Genomic DNA, 14,389 nt, shown 5'->3' with positions numbered 1-14,389 from the left:
TATATATCTGCCCTTTGCTTATACACCAATATACCTTTAAAACACCTCAAAAAATGATATCTTTGTATATTGAAATATAACTACAGCTATTCCATGTTAGAATACCTCTATCTTTTGAGTTTGTGTTTCATGGCAACCACCAGAATCTCATGAGCTTCAATCCCATGGCATCCTGTAGTATCATCTGAGAAAGCATATTTGTCATGGACTTGTTTCTGTTGCATAACCATATCTCAAGGGTTCTTGCAAATCAACGGATTAGTAGGCGGCGTGAGTGGATAAGAGGATGTCCGAGTTAATTACTGCAAACATAGGCCATAAGTTGGTGCTCACTTGGAGGCAAGATAAATATACAGTACGTCAGTGCACACACATACGTACACATTAATATTAGAAGTTAAATTAACAAAACAACAAGAGAGAGAGACAAGAGATCCTACAGAAGTTTGGATTTATTTCATCATTGTCACCTTAAACAATTATTGTATTGACCTTTTATTAACATGTAGAGAGAGTGAATGCAACTGTGGTGTAACCACAGACAACAAGCACATTTAAATATCACTTTCCATCGCTGACACAGGGGAAAAAAAAGAAACGTACACAAGATCTTTGTAGCATAACACTTGGTGACTTTAACTGCAAAATAAATAAAAAACACTTCCGTGCCTAACAGCAAACACTGGTACACGACCAATATGTTACCACTGTGCCAAACGTCACATGTTTGTCCACAGCTGTGCAAAATAGCAGCATTATATTCCACTTTGCAAGCAATGAGCTCACAACACAACATCACAATGATCACTTAGAAGCATAATATTTTTAACAATTACTGTCAAGGTTGCCCTATAAGCTTGGTTTCAGAGTTGGAGTCAAATCAGATGTAGCTTATAGAAACTGGAATGATGTGTGCAAATGATAGTCACTTTATAACGAGGCCTTCACATTCAATATTTACATCACGAGGAAACATCCTCCCCGAATTGACCGCACTGAATCCGAACCCAGCAAACTGAGGATCACAACACATTTACAAAGCAGGGCATAAATACCATTTGACCATTACGCTCTTGAACTAGATCATATGTAGCCCCCTTCACAAATGGGCAGATACAAATAAAATACAGCGCACATCTAAAATGTGGGATATCTACATGTAAACCACAAAGTTTCAGGCCAAGAGTATTTGATAGTTGGCACATATGAGATTTTAAAACAATCTCTTGAAAAACTGTACATTCAATTAATTCTCTATAGATATGTTGGCCTCTGCAATGTATTGGAAAACAATACACAACGGGGGCCTTGGGTTGATAACCTTGCTGTATCTAGGAGCCCATTTTGTGCGGTTTATCACATCCCAGGTGGGAAATACATTTCTGCCACCAACCCTCATGATCAACTTGAACCAACGGCCCGTTGAAAATGACTTATATGTTGTTTGTTGTTGAAAACCACTTATTTTAAATATGAGTTGGTTTATATGAATACATTGGTGGTTTTGATCACAGAAGTTGAAACAGTTACATTCTAACCAGGTATGCAGATACACATCATGAGGCTTTTCAGCAGTAAATGGACTAAACGCTGTTCACCTCGGTTAACATGAGAGGAATATCTACTAATGCGGTTTGTCCCCTTAATGTGTAACATGGTCATCTGCTGCATGTTGAACAGCGTACCTATCAGCTGGTAGAGAATCTAAAAAAGCACAATATGCTGCATATACCTGTACTTACAAGGCTTAGGCTTATGCGATGAAAGTGTATTGGGTTCACTATGGCAACGTTGTGGCGAGGTGACTCAAATAGCAGGGAGCGGAGGATAAATGGCTGCACAGGTCAGCACCTCGGACAGCTCCGCCTCTCGACTTCTCACACACACACACACGCACACACACACACGCACACGCGCGCAAAATCACGCATCTATTCTGCCACTGCTTTGAAGCTCACCACACTGCGACATCCACCCGCACAGGAAGTAGGCTAATCATGAATGAAACGGGGAGTGGGATGTCACGTGGGATGTGATCAGTACCACAAAGTCAATCCCTGCGTCACGCAAACGGGACAAGACAAAAGAGGACACTATTACCATTGGCATGCCTACACTGTATCCTAAACACCACACTGAGGTTGTGTAACATCATTAGAGAGAGATATTCAGCCCAGGCGCGAGAAGCCTTCAACGTTGGCCTTTTACATTCAAAACCAGCGTTGTGTGATTTTGCAAAACATTCATCTTTAAAAAAAAAAAAACCCAACCGATCTTGTTTGGTTTTGTTCAGCGGTCCAGGTTCGCCTCGCTCGTATCTCGTTGGTTTTTAAGGTCCTGGAAGACCTGGGTGAAAAAGTGCGGGTCTGCATTGAGCTGAAGCATTTTGGCACTGAGCCTGTTGATGATCCGGAGCGCCATCTCCCAGAAAACGTCCTTGTTCGACTCGGACATGAACGGCTTGAGCGGGTAGGAGATCTCGTTGCCCATGTAGGAGTAGGCGAGGTAGAGGCACGTGTGGAAGGTTCCCTGCAGCTCGGCCGCGCTGTCGATGCTGTCCGCTATCGTGTCTTCGCACAGCAGGTACACGAACACCACGTTGGCCGGCGTAATGAAGCCTTGGTCCTGCCAGCCCTGGAGCAAAAGAGTCCGGTCGATGTTGCGGAACCAGAGGATCACCTCTCCGCTGTTAAGGTCTTTCAGTTTAAAACACCTGCGGCACATGAAGTCCCCCAAAGAGCGGAGCAGCTCCCCGGTGGACGCCTGGATAACGATCCGCTTCTGGACCGTGGAGATCCTTCCGTTTTGGACGAGGCCATCGCCGTTTTTCGTGGGGACCGTGGGCACCGGGACCGGGATCGGCGCTTTGGGTTTCTTCTCTTCGGTTTGGTGCGTCTTCCGGATGTTGTCGCTGTTGAGCTGAGCCACCTGGCCTGACGTGAGCTCGCGCGCAGGCAGCGGTTTCGGGGTCACTTTCTTAGCACTCTTCTTAGCCGAATTGGACACCAGCTTCTTCCAGGAGAGAGATACGAACATCGAGTGCCGCTTGAGGCTCTTGTCGTTTTTGGCGAGCTCGGCGTCCATAATAGATGCCTTCTTCGTCGCCGGGGATATAGAGAGGACGGTACCCATGTCTGCAGAGGACAGAGCCGCGGTGGTATGTGGATGATGATGCTGCACACTTCAACGCTGTCTTCTGCGGGGTGAGAGGCGGTGGAGGGCAGTCACGACAACGATTGAAACTCCATTTACGCGTTTAGTTGCTCCGTGTGACGGCTCCCGGGCGGCAGGGGAACGAGGACGTTGCGGTTATCAGAGTGCACTTGTCCTCCAACAGATGCCGTCAGCGCCTCAGCATGGACACGCTGCGACACAAGCTTATGTCTGGCGCATAGGAGAAAGATGAGTCGCCCTGCGTTAAGTCATGGGTTTGAACGAACCAGCAAGTGGAGCCCGGACTGACGGCCGAGCCAGCCAATAAGAAGGCAAGCCAATCAGAGATCCAATCACGGGGGCTGTTATTTTGTTAGTTCTCTGTGTTGTTGCATAGCTTACAGGTTTAAGACGTGCTGTTCTGGTTCCCGTGCGTTTCTTCTCCACTGGTCTAGTTTGGAGTGTTATTTATAACTAGTTTTCCTTTAATCTCCTCAGCGGTCAGACATGTAGGTCCAAACACTGACCAATGAATGCTCTCGTGGAAGCCCTATATCCTCTTTACATTTGCATCATATTATCATCCTTAAATGTGAATCTCCATCCATGTATTTAAATAATTAATGAATGGTTAATATATACACCTGTGAAGTGGCGCATTCGCACTTGTCAATCTGGTGTCTGTTAAGAAATGTTGATCAATCACAGTTATGTTAAAAACAGTCATCCTGGTGAAACTCATATAACGGAGACACACTATGACGAGGCTTAACATGACCCGAAGACACATACAACACATACAGAGAGACACAATATCATTAAACAAGGTAGCAAAACAACCACCATGTGATACATAATGATAAAGAAGAGAAACAAAAACATGATGACAAATGACTTCAAAGAGATCCAGAACAATTCCAAAAGACAGAAAATATCCACATAAACTCATGAAACGAGAAATAGATGCATAATGACTCCAAAGAGATATAAACAACAACACACAGAGGTTAACCATGTCTGTGTGTCATGCCGGGGCCTTTGCCTGCAGGAGCCCTTTGGAACTTTATAGTATTTTACCTCCTTGTATACCTGACTAGAATGGCAGCACATGATCAAACTACATTGCTCCCCCATTGGGTCTATGTATCTAATGATGATTTATCTCTAAACGCATTGATGCATAATCTATAATTAGTTACACATTTAAAGACATCCTTAACTTCACCATTTAATCACCTTGTCATTAAAGGTGTAAGGTGTAAATAAACTGGTTTTAACAGATTTGAAGCCACAAAAAAAACACTTCTCCAAATGATCCACATTATATTCTGGCCAGTCTTTAACATTCAAACCATGTTTGATGCAGGCGTGAGGTCATTTTTAACCCTTGTGTTGCCTTCGGGTCAATTTGACCCGATTCAATGTTTAACCCTCCTGTTACCTTTATATTTACTAACATATTTTACCCTTGAGGTCAATATGACCCCAGCTATTAAAATCTCCAGAAAATTATTAGAATTAATATTGTTTTCCAAGTTTAAGTGTGAGGTACTTTATGTTTGTTTGTTGACTCCCGAAAGAACACCGACATTAAACATTGAATCGGGTCAAATTGACCCGAAGGCGACAGGAGGGTTAAATATTGAATCGGGTCAAAATGACCCGAAGGCAACACAAGGGTTAAATAGAAACATAAACTGCATTGAAGAAAGGCCACTACTTGTCTTTCAAAGATTGTATTACTATTATGGCTAAAATAAGATCAAAACATTTAGTTCCACCGTGGAATCACTACAGGTTTGCTGCAGTAGTGATTCAATATAGGCCACCGTTTTAATCCTGCACTCAGCTACTGTAGCATTGCATGTGTGTCTCTGCATTCGTGATCCAATTACCTTCAGCAGGACTGGCACCCATCCACTGAGTTACATGACTGCTGCCTGATCTCTCCATTCAGTTTGTAGAAACAAATACAAATAGCATTCACAGTCTATGGAATATTGAGAATGTGCTTTACCACTTCTCTGGATTGTAAAGATACTTATCTGTAAATACCTGCTTTCTGATGTCATTCTCATTGCTTGTTCCATTATGCAATTTCTTGAAATCCCAACTGTGAGATATCCTCTCACCTTTTTGGTCCAGTCATTCAACACATTTTCATCCTGAGTGGTTTTACAGGATACAAAGACACAAGAGAGATATCCAATAGCTTTTCATTTTTTCTCTCCAATTTCCCCAATCCCATAGGTATTTGTTTCAGTTTGACTGAATTTCATTCTGGTCAATCACAGTCTGAATGTATTTAGTTTTGCACAATAGAGCTAACATATAGACAATGTGAAATAAAATCAGCTGCAACTCATCTACAAGCACTTGTTATTAAAAGTTGAGCAAGGATCTAGCAATCCATGAGAATCAATAAAAGCGTATTGATATGTATTGATAAAAACACACCCACTATACAACATATACTTATTATGAACTACAACATATAAACACAGTATTGTAGTTCTTGGAATAGTCACACCATTGTAATAAATAGAGTTGCATACATGGACACAGTGTTTCCACTTTATTTGTTTTACTTCGCATGACTTTCAAACTATTGTAATCTAACTGTTAGTATCCTTTGTGACTGCACCATTTTTTCTCTCTCTGTTGTGACAACATTATGTATCAAAACAAACATTAGGGGTTGGCTACAATAGGTTTTAGGACAACTGTCATCTCCCAACAACACTTGGACCCTCATCATACTCAGCTCAGGTCAATGGTAAGCGGGTAGCCCATATCAATGTGTCCTTGGGCAAGGCACTCATCCCCAAATGGCTCCCACAGGCGGATCCAGCAGACTATGAATGCATATTAATGTAGAGTCCTGATAGGCTGATGGCATCTTATACTGTATGGTAATCTTAGCTGAGGTGTGAATGGGTGAGTTACATGTGTTGTTAAAGCTCTTTGAATGGTCAGAAGAACTCATGCAGACAATCATCATCATCATCATCATTACTTCAACAGACATTGTCGGTAAAATCAAATCATCGTCAATACAGGCCTGATGTCATCATCTCCAGAAGGCATTGAGCCGTCTGTTGGTATAATCATCACCCACAACCACTGTGACAAGAAGAGAGACTAAAGTATTGGCAATATAAACATAACTAGCAAATTCAGGTGAAAGACAATGATGTCCCAAAACTGCAGTGCCTACCATTTCACACAAACTTGTTTGATCATGCCAACATTTGATCCAACACAACATAAATCCGGAGGTGTACAACAGAACCTCTTTCATCACAAATCAAACAAAACACAACAGGATGTTACGGAGGAATAATCTCAATGTATTAGACATGAAACATCCGGCTTTTCTGACTCAACATCACTGTTTCGGAATAAAGAAATGAAGATGAGTCTGAGAATCATGGTAATCAACGTGTCACGTTATCCCTTTGCACAGTTGTTATAGTGAAGGTCTGAAGGTCAGAGTCCTGTGAGAAGTTCTGAACAGCTATGGCGTGGTTTAAGTGTGCGAGAGACGACTCAGAGAGGAGACGGTTCCCACTCAAAACAACAATGGCCGCTCCTAAAGTGATGCTGCAATAGCATCTGTTACAGTATATCAGAACTGGAGAGCATTCTTCAGTCAACGAAGAGAAAGGACGTCGATGAATGCTTTTGTCGATGGAAAAGATGCACAAACAACTAGAACGGGCACTCGGTAGAGCACATACCTTCGCATACCACAAGATTGGGCATTGCATTATGAACATTTTGGCATTAGTTGCATGCCAATTGGATAAAAATTGACCGCGCTATGGTAAAAAGAAGATTTTGACCTTTTCATGACCTTGACATTTGACCCGATCGATCCCAAAATCGAATCAAATGGTCCCCGGATAATAACCAATCATCCCACCAAATTTCATGCGATTCGGTTTAACACTTTTTTAGTTATGCGAGTAACACGCATACAAATAAATAAATAAATTAGAATGGGCACTCGGTAGAGCGCATACCTTCGCATATCACAAGATTGGGCATTGAATTATGAACATTTTGGCATTAGTTGCATGCCAATTGGATAGAAATTGACCGTGCTATGGTAAAAAAATGATTTTGACCTATCCATGACCTTGACCTTGACCTTTGACCCGATTGATCCCAAAATCTAATCAAATGGTTCCCGGATAATAACCAATCATCCCACCAAATTTCGTTCGATTCAAGAATATGTTGACCTTTTCATGACCTTGACCTTGACCTTTGACCCGATCGATCCCAAAATCTAATCAAATGGTCCCCGGATAATAACCAATCATCCCACCAAATTTCATGCGATTCGGTTTAAAACTTTTTTAGTTATGCGAATAACACGCATACAAATAAATAAATAAATACACCGATCAAAACATAACCTTCCGCATTTTCAATGCGAAGGTAATAAATAAAGAAATAAATAAATACACGGCGATCAAAACATAACCTTCCGCATTTTCAATGCGAAGGTAATTATGGATTTTGACTTTATATCATGTCATTTGTTGCTAGATGATGATAAATAGTAATGCTGCTCATTCTGTTTGGTAGAACTTAGGCTACATGTATGAGGCAGAATAACCAGAATTCAATGCAGTTCCTGAAAATTCTACTTATTTTGGTAATCAACAATATTGATCAATGCTTTTATATAGCACCCAATAGCAACCCTAAATCCAATATCCACCCAGCTGACTTTTGTAAGCTGTTTGAATATTAACACAATTCACAATTAAATTGACTTTGAGTTTATGCAATCTTTCTGAGTTTGAGATATACTGGGATTGGTGGCACTCAAATAACTAAACCAGCACATCAGAACATAATGGTCCAACTGACACAGTACATGTTTGAGGAGAACTTGCAGATTGTGTGCGTACAAGAATATGTTTTCATGTTATTACGCCAGACATTGAAGAGTTCATTATTCAGGAAGTTCGATGACATCAAACATTCAAACCCTTATTCGACAACATTTTGCTGTCGACATCAATGGGAGGTAGGAGATAAGTGATCCAGGCTGGCAGAGAAAGACAGAAGCATTTGGGTTTTAAAAATAGCATTTGCAGGGAAAGACACCAAGAGAAGGATGGAGGTAAGAGTGGATTATAGATAGACAATACATTATTAATCTCATCGTGAATTTGTGACGTTGGAGCAGCAATGCACCATAATTATGGAACCAAATGACAAGTACATATATAGGTAATATAAATACGTATGAAAGGAAATGTTATAAAGAAACCAAAGCAGTAAACACTCAATTACAGTAGATGGAATACATAAATGCAAGACGTCTACTTTACACTATCTCCACTAAAGTAGAGATGTTTTCTATTCCAGATGTTGACTCATATTACGTCAGGATGAAGGGACCATCCGATGTGTAAATTAACCAGACACACAGCACACCCAGTGCTGTCAACACACCTGACAACTGAATAGTAATTGCATAACATAAACAACAGTCAGAGTATGAATTGAAATGCTGCTTTTAAAAATATTGGTTTCTTATTGTCATCATCTCCTCCGTTACACGCACCCTACAATATGCACATGTCTAATTTAGGTTGATTCATGCCTATTCCATCACAACCATATCAAATTCAATATCTATGGAATATTGCTTCGGGTTACCAAAGTCTAATGCTAAAGCTCTTAAGCTACATCTTAGCTGCTGTGTATACATTCTGCATGACGTAAGAAGACACCTATACGTTTATCTCTCTCTACGTTTCTTGTGGCAAGTGCGCCTCCAGGTGGTGATTTAGTGAAAGTGTAGCAGCTGCAACAAAAGCCGAGGTCTCCTCGATTACCATGTTACATGTTTAAGTATTTTAACCTGATCTGATCATAACACATTGATTCCAAAGCATTGCGCTATCTCTGAAGAAGTCACACAATCCAGAATAGATCTTAGTATTTAACTTTGAGTTTGCACTGCTGAGTTGGAACACTTTCATACATTCATTTTGGGCTATGTGACTATTGTTACAACATGTCTAAGTATGTATTCTTTATTTAGGATACTTGCTTGATTAACATAACCAACTTGATGTGCTTTAAAGTTCATACTAGTTTAATTTTTTAAGCTTCCATTTTAAATTGAACAATTTCAGAATGTATTCAGTCTTTTTTTCTGATTCATACTGGAAACAAGGCAATGTATTTTCAAACAGCCAACCCACAATAAAACACTCTCCACCTACGTTTGGAGAGGACAGGTAACGAGTGGCCCAATAGAGGGCGCTCACATCCAGCTGCAAATCAACTTAGAAGACTGAATGGAAAACATCATCGCAAAGAGCTTGCTGGCGACATTTCCTGTCAGCAGGCGTCTTCACCAACTCATCCGAACATTTAATTACTTCCAGTGAAACAATGGGATGACATATCAGCATAACTGAAGCGAGGAGGAGCGAAGGTTCCTGAGACCTCGAACTGATATTAACTTTAGTGACAGCTGCAGTTCGCTGTCTGCCAGCAGGACCGTGGGAGTGAACAGGGACATATGCTTTAACGTTCTTTTGTTTTATTGCTGTACACATGCAACATAAGCACATTTCAAACATGCAGAAAAGGAACAAATACTGGTTATATTTCATGAAAAAAATGCAAAATGTACATAAACATGCATAGGCTACCATGACATCACTCAGATAAACTTGACTGACAAGGAGAAAGTGAGCACAGAGCAACAGGTTTGTTTAAAAGTTGCATAAGTCATTAACAGTTTTAGACAAATATGACAAATAAAGAAACAACTGCTTTTTTAAAGACTTTTTTGGTCCGCCTTTTGAACATATTCAAAGGGAAATCTGCTTCTCTGTGTGTGTGTGTGTGTGTGTGGGGGGGGGGGCGTGTGTGGGTGTGTGTGTGCTATGCAGATCAAACAGCAATGAAGGGATTGGGTGTCGTGTTTTATCGCAGACGTGTCTGTCAAAGGCGGTGGGAGGGATTAGCATGGCCGATGCAGGCAGGTGGGGACGAAATGCAATCTAGAGAGGATCGAGTGAGAGAGGGGCAGGTGGGATCACACAGAGACAGGCAGACACACACACACACACACACACCTACACACACACCTACACACACACACACACACACACAGGTGGGTCACTTTGAATGTCACAGACAGACTCTCTCCTCCTTTCGTCTGCAGCCATGGAGTTGCTGATAATGGGGTGCGCACCCCCCTCCACACACACACACACACACACACACACACACACACACACACACACACACACACACACACACACACACACACACACACACACACACACACACACTTATATTCACATATTTTCCCATCCATGACACAGCAGGATTGTTTACACCACTGGATGGAGCAGTTCATATATCATAACGAGTCATCCTCTCATTGAGAAATATGCAACTATATCAGTTCTTCGTGTACTTCCCAATTGTGGTGCTGGGTCGTATATATGCTGACATTCAAATAAGCTGTCATAAAAAAATGGCAAATGAATAAATAAGCACAGTAGTGGACTGCAGGGGAAATTGTTGATTATTTGTATATTTGCAGTTCATTATTCTCTGCTACTTTATGCTTGTCCTCCACTTTAATTACAATTAGTTAGTACTTTAAACTACATTAATCATCTATTCTTGCTACTATGAAAATGTTACAAATCAAACCATCAGACAATTAGCTTCACCTAATAATAACACAACCATCCACTATATTACATTCTGCAGAATGCATCTGCATTACTAAAGATACATTATATTCCCTGATATATGGTTGTACTTTTGCTTTATTCCTTTGATATTTTACAGCATTGCGGTTACTTTTACGACTTAAGTAATAAGTAAAGAAGTAATGATCTAAAAGCTCCTTCTGTCACCAAAGGGTAATGGTGTTATGTATAATCTTCATAATGCCCATATTCTGCAGCAGTAAGAGCTCTGCTCGGATGATGCTCGATCTGATCTTCTTTGTTTACTGCATGGTTCTGCTGTGAAGAGACTCTCATTATCCGTGTCAATGTGGATGAATGCAACAAGGAAATAATTTAACAACTGCATGGCGAGCAGCTCTGATCACTGAACACTTAAATGTTCCGGTACATTTAATACACAGATGGATATATTACCAACACAAAATGATGGACCCTATAGCTTTGAAGCAGGAGCTGACCAAGCTAATGTGGCCACCCTGTTCAGGCACATGTTACATGTTATGAGACAAAAGCAGCATCTGGTGTTAAACAACCCCACCTGCCGCTTCCTATTGAATCATGGAACAAAAGACAAGAAACAACGATACCAAAACAGGGCTTTAATGTTGCAACAGTTCAATCAAACAGCAGGTGATCAAAGGCTATGATCTCTCTCTGTCTCTTTCTCATGCACACACACACACATGCACAAACAAACACACACAGACACACACACAGTTACAAGTGGGTGTCCGTCTTTCCTCTTGCATAAAACCAGCCTGCAGTTCTGTTCTGTTTTGTTGCGGCTCGCTGCTATAATTAGAGCAAGGGGGCGATAAGCATTCGAACGCTTTGATGATCTTATCTGGAGCAGCCAAAAGACGGATGGGGACACACACAGATGTAGGCTCCATCTCACGCACACACACACACACACACACACAGCAGGAGGAACATATTCACACGAAGAATTAAACAGACGTGCTCATCTGGAAATAATTTCAAATTACAACCATATCTTACTGTTATGGGGTCTGAGATGACGAGTATGAACCACTCTTATCTCTTACTCCTTAATGTTCCGAAGTCTTTATATAATTCACATGGAAAGGGCCTCTGTCTGTACGACTGTCTTTCGGTTTTCTTGACAGTCGTTCATCCGGTGAGGTCCCGAGGCAGCACAGTGTCGAGCAGGATGAGAAAGGTTCTTGAGAAAGCTGCAGCAGCAATACAACAGGCCATGGTCAGATCCAAACAGGTCACTGTAGTGTATTACGATATTACATGGCCCTGTCATATGTGTATGTTTGTCTTCTTGTCTAGAGATGCTCATTTTTATTAGAGTACAGTATGAAGCGTCCATTAATTGACTCATTAAAATAAAAGAATGACTCAAGAAAGCCTATTCCCAAAAAGTCACAGAATTGATCCTGGAAGCTGTGATGATGATCTCTGCTGTGCATTCTTTCCGCAAGACCCCGTATGAATAAAAAGCCTGTCCTGATTTCTTTGAACACACTACACCATACGTAAGAGTCACCTGATGGACCGCCCTGACAGACTCATGTTGTGGCCAAGCATTCACAATCCAGTATCCGAAGATGCTCTCTTTGTCATTTTATGGTAAATGTGTCTAAAATGATGTACAATTGAACGCATCATTTACCTGTAAATGCAGGTCACAACATCTTCCAAAGGCCGTGGAGAAGCTAACAAGTCAAAACTCCAGTTAGTATACAGAATAACTTCATTGTTCATGTACCTACAATAAAGTGCAGAAGGAGACACATTCCATACTGAAATACTGAGTTTTAGTGCAAACATATTCGTTTTGCACATGTTCTTTTCGGCCCCAGAGTTCATAAAATGCAAATGTTGTGATACATAAAAACTAGGGCTGTCAGCGTTAACGCGTTAATCTATGCGATTAATTTGGCCGCGTTAACGCACTAAAATATTTGTACGCAATTAACGCAACTTTGTTTACTTCCGGTGTGCCTTGAAGTTTTTACACTCCTCTGAGTGTCAAACCGCGGCAGTACGGTTTAACACTGTTTCCGTTTTTAAAACAATTATTTCTCTGTGAAAATAAGGAGCAGAAATCAGTTTAACTCGTGGATGAATCAGTCGGGTTTCCTCCTGCTCCTCCTTCCTCCCGTCTCCCCCTCTGATACACAGAGGAACAGAGGGGCGACGTGTCGGGTGACGCGGCGCGGAAAGAACTCGTCACACGAAACCTTCAACGTGATTTGTCAATCCGTTTGTCTGTCAACATTTTGCGAAAAAAACAACCAATGAACACTCAGTAAATCACAAAGGACCTCCCACCTCACAGGTGAGGCTCATTAGCAGCCTGTCAGTCAGAGAACCAGAGAACACGGCTCGAGGACAACTGAGCCTCATTGAATAGAGCTGAGATTGTTCTGGAATGTTTGATGTATAACACGTGGGGGTATGTCATATGAAAACGCCTTTAAAAGGTGAATTTACATTTTTTTGTAAAATGGAGACATGAGCCCCGCCTCCAGAGGGTTAACGTGACATATTTGAATGTCAGTCAGTTTACCAAGGCCACTGGTTCTGCTGTTCAATGTTAAAGATGACAGGACCAATGGGGTCTCAATATACTTCTTTTTTTTACTAATCTGGATGTTTCACTGAAGAAACAATTTATCATCCACGATATTAAATACCTCGCTGGCACTTTATAGGTAGGAGCCTCTTTGAAACACAGCTCTGTGTGAAGTTTTGTCTTTAAAAAGAAAAAGAAAAACCTTTTAATCGCGATTAATCGCGATTAATGAATTTCAAAATGTGCGATTAATTAGTTACTTTTTTTTAATCGATTGACAACCCTAATAAAATCATACAGTTTTGTGACACTTCACTTCATACCCACCAGGCTGCGCCCTTGTCTGGCTGTTAAGCAATATTCAGTGTGACAGGGTTGATCCTCAATGTCCTCACCAAACCCACACTTCATAAAAGTGCCCAAGTACTGGAGATAGTAGACACACAACCACACTCCCTTATAGACCCCCCCCCCCCCCCCCCCACACACACACACACACCCTCTCTCTCTCTGCTTGTCCTCGACCCGTGCCTTTGATGGCATGCTGTCTAATCCCGCCAACCCCTCTTTGTTCTTCCAAAATAAACCCTTCTCGCCTCCCCTCGCCCTCTCATCCTCTCCTCTGTGTCTGGAAGACCTTGTCACACTTAGTCTACCAGACAATGAAGACACAAAAGATTAAGGGAGGATAACAACAGCGACGAATGGAAACATATTGCTGTCTTCACGGGCTATACATCCACACAGTTTCATGATATATTTATTCCGAAAGGTTTTATTATATGATATATCCTCTATACTGTAGAGTTAATTGTTTGTACCTGTCCTGCAAAGCTACACCATAAACACTAGAGATTGATACCATCTCAAATCCTCATCCTAAAAACTGGTGATCATTCTCCATCAGCTGTCTTTGTGCTTGAGGTAAATCAGA

General features: G+C 41.3%; 1 protein-coding gene across 1 annotated transcript; it reads right to left on the bottom strand.

Moving 5' to 3' along the window:
- Positions 1-434: 434 nt before the first annotated feature.
- LOC130205200 (cyclin-dependent kinase 5 activator 1-like) lies at positions 435-3,387 on the bottom strand. The gene has a single exon (XM_056432416.1). The coding sequence runs from the start codon at positions 3,130-3,132 to the stop codon at positions 2,290-2,292; it is 843 nt and encodes a 280-aa protein (XP_056288391.1). The 5' UTR covers positions 3,133-3,387; the 3' UTR covers positions 435-2,289.
- Positions 3,388-14,389: the final 11,002 nt, after the last annotated feature.

Source organism: Pseudoliparis swirei, chromosome 2, assembly GCF_029220125.1.
Source record: "Pseudoliparis swirei isolate HS2019 ecotype Mariana Trench chromosome 2, NWPU_hadal_v1, whole genome shotgun sequence".
NCBI lineage: Eukaryota > Metazoa > Chordata > Actinopteri > Perciformes > Liparidae > Pseudoliparis > Pseudoliparis swirei.
Note: the sequence above shows the minus strand (reverse complement) of the source record. Positions and strands in the feature narration are given on the sequence as shown.

Coding starts and splice junctions, on each gene's coding strand:
- LOC130205200 (XM_056432416.1), bottom strand. CDS start 3,132: ATGGGTACCGTCCTCTCTATATCCCCGGCGACGAAGAAGGCATCTATT.